The 23,714-nt window shown below is 39.7% G+C and overlaps 2 protein-coding genes across 12 annotated transcripts in view; both read right to left on the reverse strand.

The window, feature by feature from the left end:
- Positions 1 to 6,547, reverse strand: part of sash1b (SAM and SH3 domain containing 1b) — a 55,723-nt gene extending 49,176 nt beyond the window's left edge. For all 4 annotated transcript variants that reach the window (XM_074660177.1, XM_074660176.1, XM_074660175.1 and 1 more), the window contains exon 1: positions 5,952 to 6,547. In XM_074660177.1, the coding sequence (XP_074516278.1) occupies positions 5,952 to 6,413 (462 nt within the window). In that variant the 5' untranslated portion in view covers positions 6,414 to 6,547. The remainder of the gene's footprint in view (positions 1 to 5,951) is intronic.
- Positions 6,548 to 10,054: 3,507 nt separating this feature from the next.
- Positions 10,055 to 23,714, reverse strand: part of stxbp5b (syntaxin binding protein 5b (tomosyn)) — a 35,481-nt gene continuing 21,821 nt past the window's right edge. Inside the window, exons 13-30 of one of the 8 annotated variants that reach the window (XM_074660208.1) lie at positions 23,614 to 23,681; positions 23,475 to 23,515; positions 22,830 to 23,050; positions 22,564 to 22,748; positions 22,085 to 22,210; positions 21,193 to 21,344; positions 19,966 to 20,049; positions 19,448 to 19,510; positions 19,303 to 19,359; positions 19,161 to 19,208; positions 17,749 to 17,796; positions 17,425 to 17,556; positions 16,427 to 16,666; positions 14,692 to 15,049; positions 14,398 to 14,563; positions 13,827 to 13,938; positions 13,479 to 13,699; positions 10,055 to 13,383 (exon numbers count right to left, since the gene is read on the reverse strand). In XM_074660208.1, the coding sequence (XP_074516309.1) occupies positions 13,342 to 13,383; positions 13,479 to 13,699; positions 13,827 to 13,938; positions 14,398 to 14,563; positions 14,692 to 15,049; positions 16,427 to 16,666; positions 17,425 to 17,556; positions 17,749 to 17,796; positions 19,161 to 19,208; positions 19,303 to 19,359; positions 19,448 to 19,510; positions 19,966 to 20,049; positions 21,193 to 21,344; positions 22,085 to 22,210; positions 22,564 to 22,748; positions 22,830 to 23,050; positions 23,475 to 23,515; positions 23,614 to 23,681 (2,364 nt within the window). In that variant the 3' untranslated portion in view covers positions 10,055 to 13,341. The remainder of the gene's footprint in view (positions 13,384 to 13,478; positions 13,700 to 13,826; positions 13,939 to 14,397; positions 14,564 to 14,691; positions 15,050 to 16,426; positions 16,667 to 17,424; positions 17,557 to 17,748; positions 17,797 to 19,160; positions 19,209 to 19,302; positions 19,360 to 19,447; positions 19,511 to 19,965; positions 20,050 to 21,192; positions 21,345 to 22,084; positions 22,211 to 22,563; positions 22,749 to 22,829; positions 23,051 to 23,474; positions 23,516 to 23,613; positions 23,682 to 23,714) is intronic. The other 7 variants (XM_074660200.1, XM_074660201.1, XM_074660203.1 and 4 more) reach the window with 7 other exon arrangements.

The following is a 23,714-nucleotide window of genomic DNA, read 5'->3' on the forward strand; positions in this document are numbered from 1 at the left end:
CCCTGATCTGCGCAGGGTAGCAGGGGACTGGAGTCTATCCTTGCTCATATTGGGCGACAAGCGGGATACACACATGACACGTCACCAGTCTATTCAACACAGGGCTGACCGACATAGACAGACAATAATTCACACACAAACCTATGAGCAATTTAGAGTTTCCAATTCACCAAACCGGCTTGTCCTTGGACTGTGGGAAGAAACTGGAGCACCCAGAGAGAGACTGGAGTAGGGAAAACATGCAAACTCCACATAGAAAAAAGTCCCAGCTGACCTAAAACCAAGGAACTTGTTGCTGTGACTTTTAAAAGCATGAAGCACTGAAGAAAAACTGATCGATGTTATCAACCTTTAAACAAAAAAAACACTTCTCTCATTTATTTACAGGTCCTCCTCCACACAATGTTGCACCAGTCTGCATAGTTAAATCTGTGCTGGTGTTTTAAACCAACTTTGTTCAACAAAAAAAGTCCTTTTCAGCCTGCATTTTATAGTGACAAAGGCAGGGACAGCTGTCAGCTGCTGCAGAGCTTGTATTTGGCCAGAATCTATTCAGACCGGCTTTTCTCCGGTCAAAAGGGGCCTGCTGGTTTTGCTTGTCCTCCGATCCTATGGCAGAGCAACACAGGGAAATCTTCTGAACAACTAAGATTTGTTCCCCATTCTGAGGATGTTTTCTTCAGGCCGGGCACTGCAATGAGGCCTTCTGGGTATTTGAAGCCTTTTGTTAAGAGAGCTATAAAAGGAATCCTTCCCAACAGGCTCTGTGTGTGATGGACAATATAAAGTATGCCATGCTGTCAAATGACAAAGCTAATCATTTGATTCACGTCTACGAAGCTTGTTAATCATCTTGATGGGCTCTTGCTGAAGTTAACAACTACATTTTAAATCTACAGTACATACTAGGCTTGCCGCGGTGGTCAGTGTTTCCGGTGTTATATGGTGGTCGGGCATACACCAATTACATTACTGGCCCACCGCCCCCACCGTCGTTTTGCTTTTGTTTTATAGAAATAAAAGCCATTAAGCTCATTTTGGCATATCAGCAGCGTGTTATTCAATTCAGTTCAATTCAATTTATTTTTATATAGCGTCAAATCATAACAGAAGTTATCTCGAGACGCTTTATTGATACATAGTCGGACAACGGACACTACAAACTGAAAGTGACTGCTCCATACAGAGTCTCACCACAGAGAGACAGGAGTCAGATTTTACACATGGGACGAGAGAGAGTTGACAGACAGGACGATGGCGGAGGATTTGGTGTCAAAGCGAAAAGCACTTATTTGGCAGTACTTCAGATTTAAACCCAATGCTATAAGCGAACCATAACATTAATGAGGCAATCGGCGTGCGGAGGACGGAGCGTTAACAGCCGGAATATATAAATCAGGTTGGTCAACATGCACCTGCTCTGCATTTTACAGTATTACATTATTTATGTGTGCAAATGTGTGCATTTTGAAGCAAACAAATGAAGCACTGTACCATAGCACAATTTTGCATAGTCAGTCATTTTTGTAAATATGAATGTGAATGCATTTTGTGTAATGATTTGAAATCTACCGTCAACAAAACTCAGTTATTCCAACAACATGCTATATTTTCACTCTCCAGACTCTCACACCTAGAGGTCTGAATCAAGAGTATGAGATCAAACATTTTCTCTAAAACAAATAATGGTGGTTGTACTATGATGGCTCTTCCTACATATGCAATTACATTTATATATTCTGACACACATATTTGTAAAAATGAAAAATGTTACACAACAGGTGTCTTTTTTCCAATTATTGTACATGTATGAAATATTTCTTCTTTACTTTTTCCTCTACATTAATGTAATGTAATATGTTTGAGAGTAAGTGATGGATTTTCTGATATATGTGATGATGAATATGACAATGTTTATAAATAACATGTTTTCTATTTAGAAGTATGATATTTAGAAGTATAGCTTTTGTATTAATGTTTTTATGCACTTTATCATATTGTGAATTGTTTGTGGATGCCATCATAGAGCTTGTTTGCCTATTGGTGTGCTTTATGTATAAATACTTGTGAGGTTTCCACTTTTTCAATTACTTTGACCTGACAAAGATCCAAGCAGGATCGAAACATAGCCAATAAAAATATTGTGGCATGGAGTAGTGTGCAGGCGTTACCTTTTTCTATTCCTACAACATGACCAGGTCAATCTAGGTTTGTGTGAACACAAAACACTAGACTCTAAATGACAAATCTTACGCTGAAACCTCATCTGGCTGTGTAATGTTGGGTTCTACCTTTGGGAGAGACAAGTTCAAGGTTCTTGGGAATTCTTGTTATAGGCTGGATTTTGCTTTTCCATGTTGCCCTTGTTTGACGTCTTTTTTTGTGGAAATTAATACACGTTCAGTGACACTGTGGTGCCAGTGTTTAGGTAATTTACAGCTCAACCAGCTTTTATCGAATTACTTATTTTTCTCTCTCTAAGTCACTAATAGGTCCTGCGGGCGTGTGTGAACTAGTCATGCGTGCAGAATAGTCAGAAAAACACATTGCTCATTGATTGCACTACCAAACCCAGACTGAGAGGCAGAGGCATTGTGGGATTACAGATACAAACCACTGCAGATCCCGAAGACAGCAGACAGAATAGGGCCTGAGGACACACCATACTATTGATATAACCTAGATTAATCACAAACAAGGCCAATGTGAGTAACACAAGTGTAAAAAAGTGATGGTATTGCAACTGGCACTATAAGGTAATATAGAGTGTATAGTGTTTTGGATTTTTAAAATTTCCTCATTCTTTTGGCAAAGGCCATTGGCAGTGTTTTCCATTCATTTGTATGATATGAAAACCAAACTTGTGGAAATACGTATAGCTGGATTTGTTACACTGTGTGTGCTAATACAACACAGACTTTCAAATCAATCTCCACTTACATCTTCGTTACACTTTATGGTATTTTGGCCAATAATAACAGACAAGGACAACAATTAATTGTACTATGAATTACCAAAATCCCAGACAATATCTAATTGCAAATCTCAACACTATTCTTATTATATTCTTATTGTATTCTTATTATACTGATTTTTGGTCCAGCTCTGCACAAATTTAAGCAAAGAAGTATAGCTGGCAGAGCCAGACTTAGCCTGAAGCTGCTGTAAGCTAGTCCTGGTGAGAAACTGGGCTGTACTGGCCTACATACATTCTGCAACTGTTTAATGGACTAAATCTGATGAACCTGAAAGGCCAACTTTTTTTTTACCCGGTTGTTTTAAATCAACTCTTCATGGATATGCTGTTCCAAATTAAACTGATATTCACAATACAGTTAATGAAGTGGATGATCATGCATGTCTTCATAATGTAAGTCCTGAGGAGGATCAACTGGGCCAAATTTAATGAGCCAAAAAGGTTGGCCTATTTCCTACTGAAATGTAGCAGGATGATATAATACTCCAATGCTAACCACACAGTCAAGGCTGGAGAACCAAATTCAAACAAATCATTTGTTACTGACGGTCATTTGAATTTCGTAGCGGCTCCATCCGAGCATAAGCGTAGCTACTATCCCATTCACTACTGTAAAATCTGAGTAAGTAACATATTTCATAGGATTTGCCCTGTGAATGATCTCTAAACCACAGCATGACTGTGCTGACTCCAGAGCTGGAGATGCTTTTAAGACTAAAGAATGAAATAAACTTTTCTAGGTGAATCTAACCGTGCCACTATTGGCTGTAACCTACAAAAAGGTTGAGTGCCTTTGCACTTAGTAGTTTACAGCCTCTGAATCTTTCATGAAGTAGCTGTGAAACTGGCCAGAACCATTCAGTACTGTTGGTACAGTACAGTGCAACTATTTTACAAGCTAATGGCACCACAGAGAGGTAAAATAAACTTTTCCAATTAGATTGTCGTTATTAGAATAAATGAGAATGCACCAAACACTGCACACTTTTCCACGTGGGTACAAAAGACTGCACAATAGGAAGGCATATGTAAAGGCTCTCTAATAAAGCAGACTTAAAATACTCTATAATTTGTTATGACACAAAGATCAGCTCAATCCACCTGGAAAGCTGCACCTGGCTCTCCAGTCTCTCAGACCACATTCAGTCATTGTTGATGAGCAGCGTTGTTAAGTTTGTATCTGCTGAGGAAAGACAAAACCAAGACGAGTATAAATGTGCATTAAAAGAATTCCTCTCTTGACTAAGCTGAGAACAAAAACTGTGCCTTAGGTCTGAAAGTGTAAAGATATTCTGCTGCGGTCTCCAACAGTGCTGCTTAGCAGGGATCCATTCTGACCGTCTGTTACTATGCAGCTGAAACAGATTCACCAGTGTGCCATGTACTGTATTGTCTAGTGGTAAACATCAGTTTACTGTGATACAATTAAATCCAGAATCCATCAATCACAACTTCCACTGACGGCGACAGATTGTTGAAAATAAGCCAAATGTGCCGCTCAGCTTTTCATCTGGCTGGCCTCAGACCATTCACTGAGTGTTTTATAAACTGAACGGATTTGGTCGAGGCCAAAGGATAACTATCCTCGGCAATACATTAACTAATAACAGTCTCTGCAGTCCACACAAACAGTTGTCTAAACAGAGCAGATCCCCAGGAATAAAATGGCATGCTGTATGTAAACGTGACATCTGTCATCAAGGCCGACTGAGCCATTGTCCCACTGACCTCTGCCCTCACAGTTCATTGCTGTGAACTAACTGTAAAGCATAAGGCTTATGTTTTGCACCACCATGGCTACTGTTACCAGCTGTGCCTCTCATTCATACACACACACACACACACACACTAGGACACACACAAACATTAATGCGATGAGCTACCATGCAACACACAGGTCTAACTATCAGGAGCAATTGATGCTCAGTGTATTGCTCAAGGACACATCGAACCGCCAACTTTACGACTATCAGACAATCTGTTTCATCGCCTCAGCCTCTGGTTTTGATGTCAGTGAAAGTGCAACGGCTTCTTTCTTGACTCACTTTGGCATCAACCTTTAAAAATCACGAAGTACTGGGAGAAATGTAGAGAAGCAGAGATACTGTACTAATTACTCAACTCAACAGTAGCCTCAATAAACCAGAATGCAAGCAGCCACATGGCATCTCATGTTTTGAGTAAAGCATAGAAACAAGGTAGTAATTATAATATATATTGGGGGGGACAAATATGTTTTCCTGCTGTCCTCATCCATAGCACTGTTTTGCTTTGCTCCCGTGTCCGTACTCCTGTCTGTTTCTCCAAGCTGGTGGCACGCCGACCGGCATCTACTGTAAGTAATGCACCTACTATGGATAAGTACGTCATACACTCCTATTCAAAATCCCCCAAACTATCCCTTTAAGTAAAGTTCTGAACCCACAGTTGAATGCAACAAGGTCATTCCCATTCTCTGCAAGTTGAATGGCAATCTGTGAATAACATGTAGGCCTAAAACTTCAAAACAACTGTTTCAATGCAGTGAATGTCATAAACTAATGAAACTATTGTATTTAAGATGGATTGTGTACATTAAACGTAGTGAATGCTCTTATCCAAACCACCATACTTTTGCTAGAATTTTAATGAGCAGTGAAGATCTGTATATACAAATCTTGTTCCACTCAGCACCCACTCACTCTGCAAAAAACATGCCAATCAATTGATTATGGGTCCTTACATCTTTACAAGATAAAGTTAGTAATTAGATGAACTTGTGAATGTGAATCTCAGTAGACCTTTGCCAGAGAAACCAAAGCATCCTTGGAGCAATAAAGAAGAATCACTGGACGTCAGCACCATCAAAGAAATTGGTCACACTCTTCATCACAAACATAACAAAGTAAGCGTATTAAATTCCATGAGACAGCGCTTGAAGAGACAGCATTTAGTATCAACACATTATAAAAAAACAGAAGTAAAAGTGTCCTACCTTATGGGTGTAAGGCGCTTCTCCAAGGTTGATTCCATCTTTTGCAAGTTTATCCCTTAGCAGTACTTTGAGCTTCAGTTTGGGATAAGTCACAAAGTCATTACAATCTGTGAATCTCAGGTTGTGGTTTCCAGGACAGGAGGCCTTGTGTATTCCTGTGGTCTGTGACCTCAAAGTCCTTTTTAAGTGCGCAGAGTGGTTGCAAGTAGAAGGATCCAGAGGCTCCAAGGTGAAATAGTACCCAGGTGCTTTCCTTTCATCGTCATCTTTTAGCCTGTACACTGCTGTGAGCAGCCGGTGTCTGTGGTACTGAATCTGGACACCTATGGCGTCGAGGTCTGGCTCCCCAATCTGTTTACAAACTTCCAAGTCGTCATACCCATTGTCGATGAATGACTCCACATACTGGGCCAAATCGAGCTTTGACAGCCACTCCAGGACGAGGTTTGGCCCTAGGCTCATCTTTAAAACAGGCTATAATCCGGCCTATCTTAAGTGCACATCATCCTCTCCATTCAAGGGGTTTTGTGTAGAGGAAATCCACAACTCTGGTCCATGTAAAGTCCAAAAGTCCAATTCTCCAACTTAGACACATCTATTAGCTGTGGTCAGAGCAATAGAAAACACTGTGGGTGCATAACTGGAGACAGCAGGGTGGCTTTACAGTTAGAAACACCTTTAACTGTCAGAAGCCCTTTAACATTTCCTGATAAAGTTCTCTTGAACAAAAAGAGCAGAAATAACTGCTGCAGCTCCTCCAGACCAACAGAGGTTTTCCGTGTCTTGTGAAGTGACGGGGCTCCGCAGCGAGAAACGTTATCGTCTCCGACCGGGTGCTGGTGTCTCGGGACACCGGTCGGGAGGCTGAAGCAGGAAAAGCCAACACTAGGATCAGCAGTGATTCATGGAGAGACCTCCGTCTGGTCGGCTAACATTACTGCCAAGCAGCTGAAATATAGAGTGATATTGTGGTTTTAGCTGACGTGTGTCGCCTCACTGTTTTGAGCGATGCTAGTTCATGTCTATGTAGAGCGAGCACTAGCGCGAGCCCGACGCTGACTTTCGTTGACTTAACGGCCACAGGTGTCGCTGTTAACAAGCATTTCTGATTCTTACAAACAGTCCATTTAAGTTGCTGATGAAGTTCTCTTGAAAAAAAAAAGACAGGTTCAGGCTCTCTAGTTGACCTTTGACATCTCTTGCAGGCGTGTAAATCAGCATGTATACATGAAGAAACTAGGATTGTTTAAGCTACAAGAGTCCCAAAAGACAGATTTAACTTCTTTAACACGTTAGATAGGTTAGATAGTTGAGCACTTAACTTAGTTTTTTTTCAATTTAAATCAATTTCCTCCTCACAAACACTAACCATACACTTCCACTTGTCTTTTTGATATATTTACTGTATTGTTATTGTTGTTATTATAAATATCTTGTCCTAATAGTTTTGTTATCACTTGCTTCTTCCTGCACTGTATATTATTCATTTATTTTTTTGTTATGTTGTATATTCTTAAATTGTGCTACACAAACAAATAAACAAACTTAGCTAGTAAATAAACAGTTTTATCTTTCTAACTTACTTTCTGTCGTCGACGGAAACGTTAAAGTTAGCAGGTGAAAAAAGCCTTTAACCTCTAAGTTGACCACATTTCTGTGAAGTTATCCTGATAAAGATGAGAAAGAAGTCAGTTTGCCTCCATCCTCTTTGTCTCAGTCATCCCAACGGTTCGTCCGGAGCAAACATTCAACGGTTGACGCTGAAGAAAGAGCGATATATAACTACTAAAACTATAAAACATGAATAGTTATCTGTACCTGTTCAGAGAGCACTAGTTGTGGCTTACTTTATGCTCCTTAGCTTGCTCTGTATTCAACTTTGCTGTCGCTCCGCTCCGTCCGCCGGTTCAGGCAGAGTGAGAGAGAGGTCTGAGGAAGATGATGCTCAGCTTCAGTTACTGAAGTAGTTCTTTTTGCCCCGCTGGACGACGGGAGTTCAACCGAGCACTGGCGCCACCTCCAGGGGATTCTGGGAAATGTAGGACTTTACGTGAATGAGATGAGATGAAATGAAATGAAATGAAATGAAATGAAATGAAATGAAATAAAATGAAATGAAATGAAATTAAATTAAATTAAATTAAATCAAATTAAATTAAATTAAATTAAATTAAATTAAATGATATGATATGATATGATATGAAATGAAATGAAATGAAATAACATTAACTTAAATGAAATAAAATTAAAAAAAATTAACTTAAATGAAATGATATGAAATTAAATGAAATTAAATGAAATAAAATAAAATAAAATAAAATAAAATTAAATAAAATGAAATACAATAGAATAATATAAAATAAAATAAAATAAAAATAAATTAAATGAAATAAAATTAAAAATTAAAAAATATTTATCATTATTTATGTTCATTTATTTGATTTTATTTATTTAAATATTTATTTATTTATTTTTTACTATGATTATTTTATTTTATTTGTATATTTGTGTGTACTTATTTATTTATTTATATTTATTTTTGTACACTTGTTCTTTTTTTTTGGAGTGCCCTCGGGGTACTGTCATGGGTGGGGGGTGGGTGGGATATCTATCAGTCCAAACATGTTTGTGCAGTGGATTGTCAGAGTCGTATTAACAAAACTCAGAAATAAACAAAATAAATGAATAAAATAAAAAAATACGTACAAAAAATAAAAAATACATTAAAAAAAACCAAAACGAAATTAAACCACTGATAAAAATACATGAAAATTTAATAAAAATAACAAAAAAAAATGTACCTGTATTATTTTGGGGGGGATTTTTACACACTGTATATACACACAGTATCTGCCTTTTGCAGCACTTCAATGGTGCTTAAAGGTCCCATATCGTGCTCATTTTCAGGTCCATACTTGTATTTTGTGTTTCTAGAACATGTTTACATGCTGTAATGTTTAAAAAAAACTTTATTTTCTTCATACTGTCTGCCTGAATATACCTGTATTTACCCTTATGGCACCCTTTTAGTGCATTTCAACGGAATTGCAACAGAATTGCGTTGCTAGGCAACAGTTTGGGTCCATGTTTACTTCCTGTCAGCTGATGTTATTTACATACACTGCAACAGGAAATAAACTGTGACACATTTAGAATGTTTACATTTAAAACCGTGTGATGATCTAAATATTGTATATTTGTGACATCACAAATGGACAGAAATCCTAACGGCTTGTTTCAAACGCCAAATTTCTGAATACGGGCTGTGTGTATTTCTCCATATATTGAGCGTTTTGATAGTTTAACAGTATTTATATAGCACTAGAAAATCATGAAAATCTCACTTTTTACAATATGGGACCTTTAAATTGTGTGAGATACTCAAACCCAAGATGCCATCATGTCTGGCAATGTCTTTAAATCAAATAGTAATAAAAATACTAATAAAATATTATGCATATTTTCAAAAATAATTTCCCCCAAAGTTCATCTTGACATAGATATTTGGATTTTTAAAACTGTTGGATCTGTACTATAATTTAACATTAAGTTATGTGGGTTTGAACAGTCCTTACCAATAGTTGCACAACAAAACTACATAAGATACAGGAAAGAAACAGTGCCCAAATATTGGCACTAAAATAACATGGACTGACACCGATATCGCTTTTTTACAGCTTATGGTATACCAGTGTATAGGTGCATCTTTGATAAAAAAAACATGTCAAAAGAAAACATTAGAAACATACCATAACATTACAAGCTACAATACAGGATGAAGACACCACATGAATAATCATTTTTAGAGGAAAATGTTCCACAGTTTGAAGTTTGTCTGCAAAGAAATTGTCTGAAAATCTTGTACTACAATGACATCAAAAATAATTTGTGTCACTTTGTTCAGATCCATGGTCTCTTCACTCTAACATTTAAATTCTAATTGTGCACAAAATTTGCAATGTGTGCAATAAAATCTATAGTGGATGCTGACACCCCTGTCCTGTGGAGGGACACATCATTTCCATATAAGAATCAGTCATTTCAAATGAAGTCAGTGAGTAAACAGGACAACATGAAACAGAAAACACAAGACAAAACATGTTATGATTGGTTTTACATTTATTTTCCATTGCACAATAATATCTATATATACTGTATCTACAGTCTAAATTGTTTGTGGCAGCAGATTAAGTCAGACATCCATGTGAAATTTATTTTAATAAAACTGTACAAAAATTGCCTACTATGAGAAAATACTGCAACTCCACAGATATTCATCCCAGAAGACAGACAGATGGATGGATGGAAGTACGGCGACTGAGAAACCCTTGAGCTCTCCTGCACGCTGCTGTGAGCCTAGCAGCTTCCATTTCTACGGTGCAGGGAGAGCAAGAGTTTCCATGAAGCAAACAGTAACATAAACGGATGTACCAATAAAATAAATATAATCTCCCACACTTATACAATTGGCATGATCAAATGAAAATGGGACACCTTCAGATGTGTGATGAGAACTTCAGTTTTGTTCAACATGGTGGTAAATACAAATGCCAGAACAGACAATCTCTAAGAGGGATAATACATGGTTGTTTCAAGTTTGTAAACACTTAATATCATGCATCCTTCAATGTGCAATAAGAGACCATTTAGACCATATATGTTGCAAACTGAAGCACTTTAAAGTCGAGGCCACACTTTGTAGAAAGACTCAGCTGCCCACCAAGAGGAGCTGACCCTCCTGCAGTAGCAAAGCTTGAATCCGAGATGAGCATGTTCAATATATAACCAGAAAATGTTTATTGTCGTGTCTGGATGGTGGATAATTATGCACAACCATAGTTTGGACATTAATGTGAGTTATTCTATCTCAAAAAATTACATTAAAGGTATTCATTTTTAATAGATTATTGAAATTAAAAGTATATATATATTTGTTTTCAAATATATAAATATATCATAGTATCATTAACCTGACATTGAAAACAAATCTGAGAGTGAAGCAATCAGCATAATTGGCAAATGACATAGATAAGCATAGGTACTGTCATGTTTTGGTCCTTTCAAACATAAGAAAATGGGACACAAAATAATAAACACATTAAAAACCATACTAACAAAATTATTTAAGTACAAAAAATAGTGCAAAAACCCACATAACTGCTCTTTCAGATGGGTTTATCTCAGCAGTACACAGTAGATTAAAATCAGCCAGCTAAAAGTGAAGGGTTTTATTCCAAAATGCTGTAAATCCATCTTGGATAAAACATTTTTGGTGTGTTTAATAGCTCAACACCTCCTTAATATACATGATTTAATACGCTAAAATCTAAGAAACAGTGACAGCTTTACTTCATGCCTGCAACCATTTTTCCATGAGTCAAGTGTTACACGATGTCATTTTGGAATTAAACTCTTCAAATTCACTTTGCGTGTCTTGTGAACACATGTACAGCAGTTTGGGTGATGAGGGTAGCATGCCCGTAAGAAGAAGAAGCTAAAGCCAACCTACTCCCGTCATCCAATGTATCCAGACTGACTCTCACCATTTGGGGAAAAAATCAAGACAACTCTGTGAAATTAAGCAACTCTTTGGTGTCGGAAAAGAACATGGCCGCAAGCGCACAGTATGTCACGTTGCCTGAACCTGCACTGTCAGATTTGTGTCCAGCTGTCCCGTTATTTACAACATTTGGCAGCAATCTGGACCGACGAAGTCTCTCTCTCTCTTTTCAAAATAAAAGACCCAACAGATAATGCTCCTACATTGACACATATAGCAGCATATCCTTGCACCTCATGAAAAAGAAATCTAATTTACAATAGAATTCTAGTCAACCACATTGAAAAACACTGTCAAGCAAAAACAAAAACCTCAAAAGACCTATTGTAATACACTGTATCTATGTAGTATTATAAATATTGGCGCCCATACACATATTCCTGAATATATGTATGTTCACAAACACACACGCACACACACACAGACATACACATAGGTAGAGGTTAGAATATATGCGTCATGAGGCAAAGGCAGAAGAGAAACAGTTTTGAATGGTTCAGAGAGATGACCAATGGCACTGCGTGTAACACTCGGTGGTGCTTGGTCACTTCTACTGGCAGCTATGAATACAAAGACAGCATTACCGTTGTGCTGTAAGAGACACATGCTTTTTTCCCTACACATTGAGACAAAAATGACAGAAAAAAAGAAATCTGAATAATCATGTATAGATAGAATCTTTATCACAAAAAAATTAAAATTGTAACCAAAATATACATTTATGCTAATCATATTAAGGACAATCTTTGTCTTGCCCTTCATCTTTCTCAAATGCGACTTCGCTACAGCCCCCCAGAAGAATAGAAGACCTTCAGGGGGTTTTCCAGTGTATCAACTCTTAATTTTTCCGATAGATTAATGTAAACTCTTCATCAAGGGTAAACATGTTCAGCATTTTTTTTTGCGCATTTAATTGACCACAGGAACAAAAAATTAAATTTAATGCCCAACATAAAAACTTCTTTTACTTCCTACTGTTCCAATAAATAATCTAATTTAAATTAAAAACCAAAGTGACTCTCAGAAAATGCGTCTTTCTCACCTAAAACAACCTGGTTGGAAAATGCAGTAAAAGGGAATGGTGGGTGATGAACTAGTTTACTACCAGCCCTTATTGAGTGAGAGGCAACAGATTCATCATCTCCCCGTCTAGTTTTTACGGTTCTAAGTGCTTGAAAGGCCCTTTCTGGACAGACTCACACGAAGACAAACTCCAAAAATAATTTAAATCAGACAAAACAAACAGACACAAGTCCTTCATTGATCCAATCATTCCTATAGAAATTCATTGACTTGATTAGATTTAAAGGACAAATCAGACTTTTCTCCTCATTTAAGTCCACTGTGTTTGGTAGACATCATAAAGGGCAGAGAAAGGAAAAAAGAACAATCAGGCCACCACAAGTACATGTTTTGCAGAATTGTCTTTCCTCTTTCAGAACAAATCAGCAGAGTGTGTAGATATATTTATATATATATGAGATATATATGAGTGCATGACTGATGGATATGAAAGGTCACCTCTCTCCTGTTCTGCGGACAGATGTTATGTGAACATCATCGCTCTCTGGTGAAATGGAAAGAGAGATTCCTAAGAGCTTCTCTTCTTCCATTTCTTTCCATTCTCATTATGGCCAGTGTCTACTCCGCGCCATTCCTCCGGTGACTGAGGTAATGCAGAGTGTATGATATTGTGCTGAGAATAAAAGCATGAGTCTGTTGAGCAGAAGCCCCCGTGGAGAGAAATAGAGAAGAGAAGAAGAGGGACCTGCAGCTCCTCAGAGATACTGGTGTGCGTGATTACAGAGTCTGAAGCTCCACACGCTGCCATCAGAGCTGGTACCACTTCTTATCTTTGTACTTCAGCATCGTCTGGGGGGAGAAAAGAGCAAAAACGAGAGTCAGAAATAAGTTAAGTTAACCTGAAAACAATGTTTCAAGTGCCTGAAGAAACGACAAGTGCGTACATCATGAGCATGTTTGGAAAAGGAATCTGCGCTGGCCAACATGGCGGCCGTTCTGTCCTCCAGCTCGCCCAGTTTCTGCCCTCTCTCGTCCAGAGCTATCCGGGCGCGAGCCAGATCTCCCACTACCCCAGACGCTGCACACTTCATGCCCTCCATGCCCCCTGTGCCGGGGATGTGCTGGGCCAGGCTACGGGAGGCCTTACCAGCACCTGTTTCACCAACTACCAAAGACAAAAAGAGAAATCCATTTAAAGTGGGAACAAATTCTGACATTCATCTTCCCATGTTTAAAGCAAAATCAATTAAAGAAATTATCCGGTAACGGAAAAGTTGATACGGCCTACTCACAGAGGTCCTCCCGGTCCAGAGACTGAGCTCCTCCCCCAAACAGGCCTTTGAAGAACCCTCTGTTAGGAGCCTCTGGTGTCTCCACCGGGGTAAATAACTCACTGAGCATCTCCTGAGGAACACACAAACATCAGCACATGTCTATTCCAATCTATATTCCTTATGACTATAATCAAAACCGTTTTATTAGAATCAAAAATGAATATAATAAAGTTGACGGCTGGACTTGAAATGAGTAATCAGTTGTTTGTCCTTGTTTTTTCTAAGCGTCCCGGTGCAATAGCATGTGAGCCTAGAGGGCTAAAATACAATGGCAAAAGGGCAAAGTGAACCGTACTCACCACCTCCCGAGGAGGTCTGAGTACGGTTCATTTCATTTTGAGTGTTCACATACGCGCAAAAAATGCTGACTAATCGCTCTGAATTCGTTGGGAGTGCTGAAAGGGACCAAGTAGAATTATTGCATCTAACAATGGACATATGAGTGAGTATAAGTCATGCACTAATGAAGAGTAATAAAGTGATTTGAATTGAATTGAATTGAATTGAATTGAATTGTATTGTATCTGACCTGCCGGTTGTCGCAGGTCTCCTGGCTGTAGGTGATCCTCTGGATCTCGGTGGGGGAGGTGAGGTACAGGGCCTGACCCAGGTTGGAGAAGCAGAACGTTCTGGCTATCCGCATATCTGTCAGCGGCAGGTAGTTCACATCCAGCAGAGGCCGTAGACTGGGTAAACTGGGATCATACAAAGACATTATTTCAGACCACATTGGAACTTTTGTTATATAAATGTAGTTAATGTTATTTCATCAGGTATTTTGAAAGCAGATTCTCATACCACTAAAAGCTACCAGGAGTCATACCTCAAAGTCATGATGTGCCCGTTAGCACAGAAACAGGCGATGCAGTTCGTTCCGGCCATCTGCACGACATCAGCCCTCAGCACGAAGGACGTCTCTGTGATGTTGTGTTTGTAGATGCGGGTCTGGGAGGGCATGGTCACCACCTTGGCCTGTTTCTCCGAACACAGCACAGCAAACTGGGAGTCTTGACCCTCTTGTGACGTGGGAGGGGAGGCCGGCCTGCGCCTCCGGCTCTTCTCCTTCTCCTCATCTGAGGCGTTTGGGTCGTACCATGGCTCGTAGGAAGGGGGCAGCAGAGTTCCAGTGGAGTCCAACAGGGCCATCGTCAAAATGCCTCCTTTGAGTGTGACCATAGTGCCTGAAGAATGAGTGTTACAGCGGTGTTGTTTTCATTTAGATTAGAGACGGCGTTCAAATTACCACAGAATATCAAGCACATTGCTACAATCCTTAATTCAAGGTCAACCAAGAGGACAGCAGAGCGAAGGGAAGTTGGATATTTTCATTTGGAACATCTGGAAAAATAACTGTGATGGGAAATAAACAAAGCTACTTCCACCACCCAACATTCAAAGTTTCTTTCTGTCTTGTGCTCTTTTTTAATGCATTTGTATTTGCTTTTTTTATATATAAAACTTTGAGTTTAAAGAAAAGGTCTTCGGTGCAAAAAAATGATCCTAAAACTGGCATGACCTTTCACTTTTTGGAGTACAAAAATACTGGTTTGGTCATTTTTAACCCTGTTTTTAGTAAATGTCTGACTTCAATATTTAATCATACGATGCTGCTATGTTGAAAATATGATTTGAATTCATTCGTTTTTAGTGTAAACTTTCAGGTTTTAGGTGAAATGCCCCACATGTGTACCCATGTGGACTCCATGTGACACCCACTAATATTGTACTGAGCTTTTAAATTATGCTTAAAAAGTGACATATGCTGCTCTACAGAACAACACACTGTCTGTGGGGTTTCAATACTGTGTGTTTGCTAATGAATATACACTGATTGACTCAATACTAACTTCTGGAAGTAAATCTTTTGGCCCAAACACTGTTTGTGGAAAGAAAACTGCTTACACACAGTGTTTTCAAGTCTCCCCCACCACTTCCTTCCTAAAGTTAAACTAATCACAGTGTAGGAAACCACCAAGACATTTCAACTATGAAGGTCAGAAAGGCTCCTTCTGATGTTTAAAAAGTAATGGAAAAAGCACTATTATATAATTACTGTTACCTACATTTTACTGTATTATATGCTCACCACCTGTTATTGGGTAACTTTAGTTAGTTCAGATTCACCAAAGTCACACAATAACACAAACAAACTAACCGATCGAGGCAGCGGTAGACCAGCAACCTCCGTGTTCTGCAAGGTAAAATTACAGGTTTTTTTCAATGGAGTCAGGTTGCTTTGGCGGCTTCAGTTCCCCGTCGGAAAGGGCTGACTGACGGCAAGATAAAGCAGTAACAATATTCTAAATATAGCGTACACTTAAACTGCTATTGATTTTTTTAGGTGAGTCTTTCTTTTAGGTGGCTAAAATATGTTTTGCTGTCGGCCCTGTCCACAACAGTACATTGCTTTGCTTCAGTGCTGGAACTAACTCATGTCTGCTTCTCCAAACTGCGTGCCGACCGTCATCTACTGTAGGTAATACACTTATTATGGATAAGCTCCTCATACAACCCCACTTCAAAACAAGCTATCCCTTTAGTTCAGTTCAGCTTCTTACCACAGGAGGAGATGCCGACTGGTTGCTGCAGCCTCTGGTCCCCGCCGGGCGGCAGGCTGAGGGCCACCATCATTACCGTGCCCTGGGTGGTTCCCACCAGCAGACAGGGGCTGACCACGCTGTCGTTCTTCCTGGGGAAACTCTCGCAGAAGTGAAAGGAGGAGATGGCCTCTCGGGATTCTCTGTCTATGCTGGTTACACTTGAACTACGTGAGCGGGTGAATGAGTTATCCTTGGCATCTGGACAGCAGGAGTGAGCACAAAAACCAGAGAATGAGGAAATGATTTGTGTCAAATGAAAAGTTTATAGAGGACTTCTCCATGCAAACAGGAGAATTAGAGATGTTAATGGCATAAAATCCACTGGAAACCCAGTTAATATGTTAGTGCTATATTCTGTGTTTGGCGGATATCATATTCATGTCTTTATAGAAGAGACCCAGTACAGACTAGTGTTCACCAAAAAGCTTTTTGACATTGAGATGCTCTTGCACAGTTTAAACCCAAGGATGCGTTTTCTTTAAATGCTTCCTCAGTGTACTTTTTTTGCATTTAAATTGACAACAACAACATTCTCAACATGAAAAAGATATGCATGTAGTACCAGAGGGACTCCCAAAGAAGAACTGGCATTAAAGGACCAAGAATTATCCATGCCTCATTACTGTGCTGACGGCAGCTGAAACACAAGCTTGTACCCTCTTTATAAAAAGCTAATGAGGGATCCCAACAGAAACACAAAAAGATGTGTGACACAGAGAGGAAGGCTAAACACACCGCCCCGTCATGTGTGCTCTTCACAAGGAAAAACTGTAAACAAGAAAAGCAGGATTTTTAACACCGAGTGCAGACAAGTCAGTGGAGCTTCCTCAAAAAGAACGAATTGGGAGAAGATTAGTGTCATGTTAACCAATTCAGAACAAAAGCCCCAGCAGTGGTGGGGGTTAGTACCAGTTATCCCACTTCAGCCCAAGTCAGACCATGGCTGGTCCACTCACAGGGATAGTAGGGGGCTGATTTAGCTCTACAGATGTCCCCCTTCTGGGTCATCATGGCCGCCGCCTTGCCTTCGTTCAGACAACAAAAGCGCTCCTTACATGTGACAGAGCGCCATCGTTGGGGCCTCTGCTCTGCTCACAGTGCAAACAGAGACAAGAGTGTTTGTCTCAACTCACAGTAGAACATCCCAAGAGTTTCACATTTACACCAATAAAAAGTACTCTCACATAAGTATTTTACAGCTGTGGACTTCATACAAAGAAAGAAGGAAAACCTGTAGGAAAATGTAAAAGGTTCTTAGAAGCTAAAATTCAGTAGCTTACCCTGGTCTGGCTTTTCGCTAGACGAGCTAATTTTCCGTGACATCTTGGCTGTAACAGAAACAAATACTCATATTGTATGAGGAAAGATTGACGGCTAAAAATGGAAATGTTCTTTAAAAAAATCAAAGGTAGTTTTTAAATAAATTACAATTGTAGATTCTGTAATTATCATTTCAGCAATCTGTCACATTGTTTTTACTGTGCAAATCAGTGCAAAATCGAAAATTATGATTTTGAGTCATTCTTAAGAGTGGTCATACACTGGAGGACAACTGTTGAGGACATACATAAAGTACATACAGAGGCCTGTCACGATGATTACGTTACCTAACCCGTTTTATGTATATACTGAGCAAAATAAATCTGATTCTGACATTTCAATTCCAATGTCTGAAGATTCTTAAGAATTAAAAGTTCATCGCTCTTTTACAGGGTATACTTGCATTATTATGCTATTATATTATCATTATATCAGTGGAATAAAATGGTCTTAAAATGACAATAACATTGTTTATTGCAATTATTTCTGGGACAATATATCGTCCAACAAAAGTAGTTATGGTGTCAGGCCTATAGATAGAGTACATTATGCTCTTACTATTAAACATGTGCAATACTGCACTGCTTTAAGAGGAATATTCTCATTCCAATAACATTTCAATTGATTTAAGTTGGTGCTTTTAACTTTGTTGCTGGAGTGTTGCCAATATGAAGTCTAAAAGTTGCCTGTTGCAGTCTATAACCACCCTTAGAGAAACCCTGAGAATACAAATGAGGCTGAGAGGCATCGCAGACAACCAAAGGGCCTGCAATGTCAAACAAAGCAAGAGGCAGTCAAGAAATAAGGTAATTGCAATTCAGTGAACATAGTTATGCAAAGAGAGTAGGAGGAGGAAAAATCAGCGGGGAGCCAAACAGTTAACACTGAGCTGAAGCCCTGGAATCAGAAACACACACACAAACACAGTAAGTGTCTACAATTGAAGGTGAATAATTCACTTAAACATTTAAGTGACAAGGTTAGACATTAGTACTGTAAAGAACAAGGCATGAAGCAGATTTTCTATGCTTTTTGAATTAGTAAAAAATTGCCAATTTGGCATAATATTTTCAGTCCAGAGTAGCAACAGCCTGCAGCATTTTGACAAAAATCTGCATAGAAAATCTGACGCCTGAAATTCAAAAGACGTCCTGTCATCATGCATTTAATAAAGAATCCTGATTCATTTCAGAAATCAACTATGAAAACCCCCAAACCGTATGATTAGTACAAATACATTTCTTGAATGCACTTCTCTCTTTCATTGGCACAAAAAGATGCACGTAGGATTAAGGCACAGTGTGGTTAGGACGCTGTCATTCACAGAGAAAGAGTGAGTAATCAGAGAGAATACATCTGGATGATACAGTACCAAAGTCATTGGCAACCGTCTTGGAAAAGCGTCTGCTTTTGAACTTCACTGGAAATAAGGTTCAAAAAGACAAATCAGATAACTGCAGCCATTTTTAAATGCTTAAATTTAACGGGACATGCAGCTTTTAACAATACAGTACCCTTCTCTATGAACTTCTGCTTTCGATCATCATCTGAATTACAAGGTGAGGTAGATCCTACATGACAAATGTCAGCATTTGAAAAAGATAATAAAAGCATGTGTTTTGTTTTTGTATGAAGCAGACAGACTTGAGGGATGCTTACCTGAAGTAGGAGATTTGCAGCGGTCCTCTGAGGTGTTGGACCCGTCGTTGGATTCACAGGTTGCTGTGGGAGCCACAAAGGTTGTAATTAAACAAGGCAGAATTAGTCCTCTTGGGCTACTCTCAGCAACGCTTACTAAAGCTATGCCAATTCCTGCAGTATATACGGTGAAAATAATAAAAGGGTCACCTATTTGAGCAAAGGCAGGGACAGCTACCTATACAGTGTAAGCCACACAAATCTAGTACAAATCTGTTGACTCAGGGTGTCAGTGTTGTTTATTCTGGTAAAATACGTGGTAGGGTTTAAATATACACTACCTGACTTTGTTAAAGTGCCCTCAAGTTTCAAAATTTCCTCCCAGCTCACTGCTGGTGTTTTTAAAAAGTGAGCTTTGGGACTTTGGGGGTGCTTTATCAAAATCAGGGAGTGTATCTATATGAGAAAGAGGGAAAGCTTAGAGGAGAAATATGATACTGTCGGGGAGGGAGAAGAAATTCAGACACAACATAACTTACTGAAGTGGGATGGACGTAGTTTTTTCACAGACTCAGAATACAAGTTAGAAAGTCTGGACATGCAAGACGTCACAGTTGGAATGTCTTTACCAAAATCACAGAAAGAGACCAACAGTAAAAACAGTGAAACAGAAAAGAAAGAGTCTCAGAGGCTTGTTGCTGGATTTTCTAATCAAAATTAAACAGTAAAAATATAGTATATATTAAAAATCTATCTATCAGATAACATTCTTGCAGTGTGCATACATGAAAGGTACTTAATGCGAGATTGGAGCATTTCTATTGCCTCCACACGGCTCTCATAATGACGACAACTTAGCTGGTGGCTCGCAGCTAACGGGGCCAACAATGAAGACTACGACAACACTGCTGACAAAGATAACAGTGTTAACCTGGGGAGGTGGGGGGGAACCGGAAGATGGGTGCTACTCGTCCGCAACGGCGCTGTCGGTCTGGACGGCATTATCAGCTGTAACCTCATGCACTAAAAGGATGCATGACCGGCCTAGCTATGTCAACAAACCACAGAGAAGCTCGGATTGAATCACACACAGAGGGAGAGTGACTTCCCTCTCTGCTCAGGTAGACATTACTCCTCTATATCTTTACAAAGAAAATAGTTGTTTGCTGCTATATAAATGCTCTGGGTAATCATATAGAGCACCTTTAAAATTTGCTTTTCACAGCAGAGAACCCATATAAATGAGTCTTGAATCTAGCAGCAGGCCACTGAGATTGAAAAAAATGATTTCAAACAGTGAAAGACAAAAACACAGTTAAAGACATGACAGAAACAGCGAGGGTATAACAAGCAAATAAATATGAATTATGTATCGTTTTATCATATTAAGATGAATCAAAAGGAAATGCTACTGCAGCACTGATAGAGCATTCTCTGTCTTTGTTCTGTCCAACTGAACAGATGGAGAATCTGTCAGGGATGCCCCCTGTTGAGGGACAGGAGCTACTGCAGGGGGCGGTGCTCATGGTGCGAAGTTGAGGCTGCTGCCAAGTGTCAGCCCTGCTGCCTCACTAACCCCACCTCTAACATCCAGAGACGCTCAGTTAACTGTTTAGATTGCTTTAGCAACACAAAGAAACACAAGGTAAGAAACAAATAAATAAAGCATTTAGTAAAGGTTAGGAATGTTAGTCAGGGCTGCCCTAGCTATGGAGAGTGACCAACAGAAAACAACGACACGCAGACATTGTTGGAGTGCAGCTCACCTCCAGAGGGCTGCCGTGCTTTGCGTGGGGAGTGAGGCTGCCTCTGGTAGGGGTCAGATGGGCTGTAAAGCTCCGAGGTGCCCATGTTGAGGAGCAGAGTTTTCTGGAGGTAGTCGACCACAGCCAGACCGTTACTGTTTCCAAACACCACACTGAAACACAGGAGGGGATGAGAGACACGGTGGAGTTAGGATCAAGAAGCTATTTCTGCTTTTAAAGGTACAGTGTGTATGATTTCTAGGTATCTAGTGGTGTGGTTGCAGATTGAAACCAGTGTGCATCTCCGCAGTCTGAGAAGTGAAGCCAATGCTGAAGTGCCTTAAACTTGCATTCTTTTTAATAGCCAGCAGGGGGTGACTCCTCTGGTTGCAAAAAGAAGTCTGATTGTATAGAAGTCTAATGGAAATGAGCCTACTTCTCACTTGATTTATTACCTCAGTAAACATTGTAAACATGAGTTTATGGTCTCAATCGCTAGTTTCAAGTCTTCTTCAATACAGCATGATGTTCATTTAGTAAATGATGGTCCCATTTAGAGTCAAATAAACCATAAAGCAGGGGATGCTTTAAGGCATGGCTACCTTGTGATTGACAGTGGCCTTCAGGTAATGTAACCTAACAACGTGAAAGGCTCTCTCTAGAGCCAGTGTTTGGTTTGTCTGTTCTGGGCTACTGTAGAAACATGGCGGACACCGTGAAGAGGAGCCGCTCCCTATGTAGATATAAACGGCTCATTCTAAGCTAACGAAAACACAACAATTCTTAGTTTAGGGTTACTGCCTTCTGCACAAATACAGCCACTGGACAGAGATAACCACCCACTGTTTCGTGTAGGCCTAGAATAATGTGATTTCATGTCAAAATGTTAAGTGTGCTCGCCGCATAGACTTACAGGCCGTAGGAGGAGTTGATAGCCAGGCTGGTGATCGGCTGAGGAGGCTCCCCGCTAACCCACACCAGCTGGATCACCAGCTCCACCTGGTAACCCGGAGACTGCTTCAGCGGGGAGCTCCGCACCCTGCATCAAACACACAGCAGGATGAGACAGCAGGCTGCACTTTACACTGCAATGAATTATCACCCTTTGGGTAAGCCACACTGACAACATCATAATTTTTTATTATTGTTAGTCCCCCTTCAACCCTTTTACTGTCAGAACATTTTCATCATTTTTTAAATATTTTTATAAAAAGGATTATTTCCCCCTGGTGTACTGATGTGGAAATGTTAAAGTGAAAGATTGAGCAGTTGGCTGGAAGGAGCGAATGGATGACAACATCATTTACTTAAATTGGTCTGTTCAGTGACAACCTGCTTCACCCAATTCAACCTTTTAGCAAAACAAGAACAAGAAAACGTAATTGTCCGTACTGGAGGCATGGTATGTTGTCCCGGGGTCCGTCAGAGGAGTTGCTGCCTGTGGAGGGCTGAGTGGGGGGCTCAGTCTCCTGAGGGCTGGAGGAAGCTCCCGGGGTGGGCAGGGTGGGGGTCTGCTCCCCTCCTGGATCAGGGGAGTCCCCGCCGTTGAACTCACAATGCATCCGCACCTCCAAAAGCTAAACACAAGAGATGAAACAAAACTATAATTCTGCTCATTTCTGATGACACGTTGCCACGGACAATGGTTGTTTACCCACCTGCACAACTTCAGTGGTGATTTCTTGTTTGCTGAAGCGATAGATGATAACGTGGGCAGACACCCCGGCCACACAGAGCATCCTGCTCTCGGGGCACCAGGACAAGGTCTGGATGGCAAACGGGTCTTCCTCTACTATTTCTGTGTTTGCCTTATCCTCCTTACCGCGAGCCCTCTCAAAAACCTTGGCAGTCTTCAGCTTGTACAGCACTTGAAGCATTACTTTGAGAAGAGTAGAAACAAGAAGTCAGAAAGATGTGATGATATATCGCCTTCAGTTAGTGTACTAGTCACAGTAGTTCCAGGCAGCAATAAATGCACACTGGTTGTGTCACCTGGATTAGTTCACTGCTGTGTATACACATGCTTAATAGCAAGCTGCTTCAAAGCTTATTAGGGTCATGTAATAGTAAGCTTGATCATTTGCATCTGATAGATAGATAGCGACCACTTAAAGCTGCAATCATGTCTACAAGGAAAGAATGACTAAAGTTAAAGAGGCAGGTTAAAAAATATATCAAATACAACTTAGAAAGATTAAGACAAAATAGATACTTTCTCTCCTCAATTGCTCCCAAAATATTGATGCATAAAATGATTCCTGGTCCCTACAAATAAATTTAATAGAACAAATTAAACTACTCACATGCAGAAGCATCCCAAAATTTGATCGATCCATCAGCATGTCTGAAAACATTGAAAATATATGAGATAATTTGTTCACGTTTGCATGTGAATCAAAATAACAAATCAATTAGTTCATTCATTAATAATTAGTAACTGACCCAGTGATTATGATCTCTGGATAACTCTGAGTGCCTTGGCCCCAGTTTCCTCCACTAATGGGCCATTCCTGTGAAAACGACAAAACATATGTTACATTTAG

Source organism: Sebastes fasciatus, chromosome 15 (genome assembly GCF_043250625.1).
Source record: "Sebastes fasciatus isolate fSebFas1 chromosome 15, fSebFas1.pri, whole genome shotgun sequence".
Taxonomy (NCBI): domain Eukaryota; kingdom Metazoa; phylum Chordata; class Actinopteri; order Perciformes; family Sebastidae; genus Sebastes; species Sebastes fasciatus.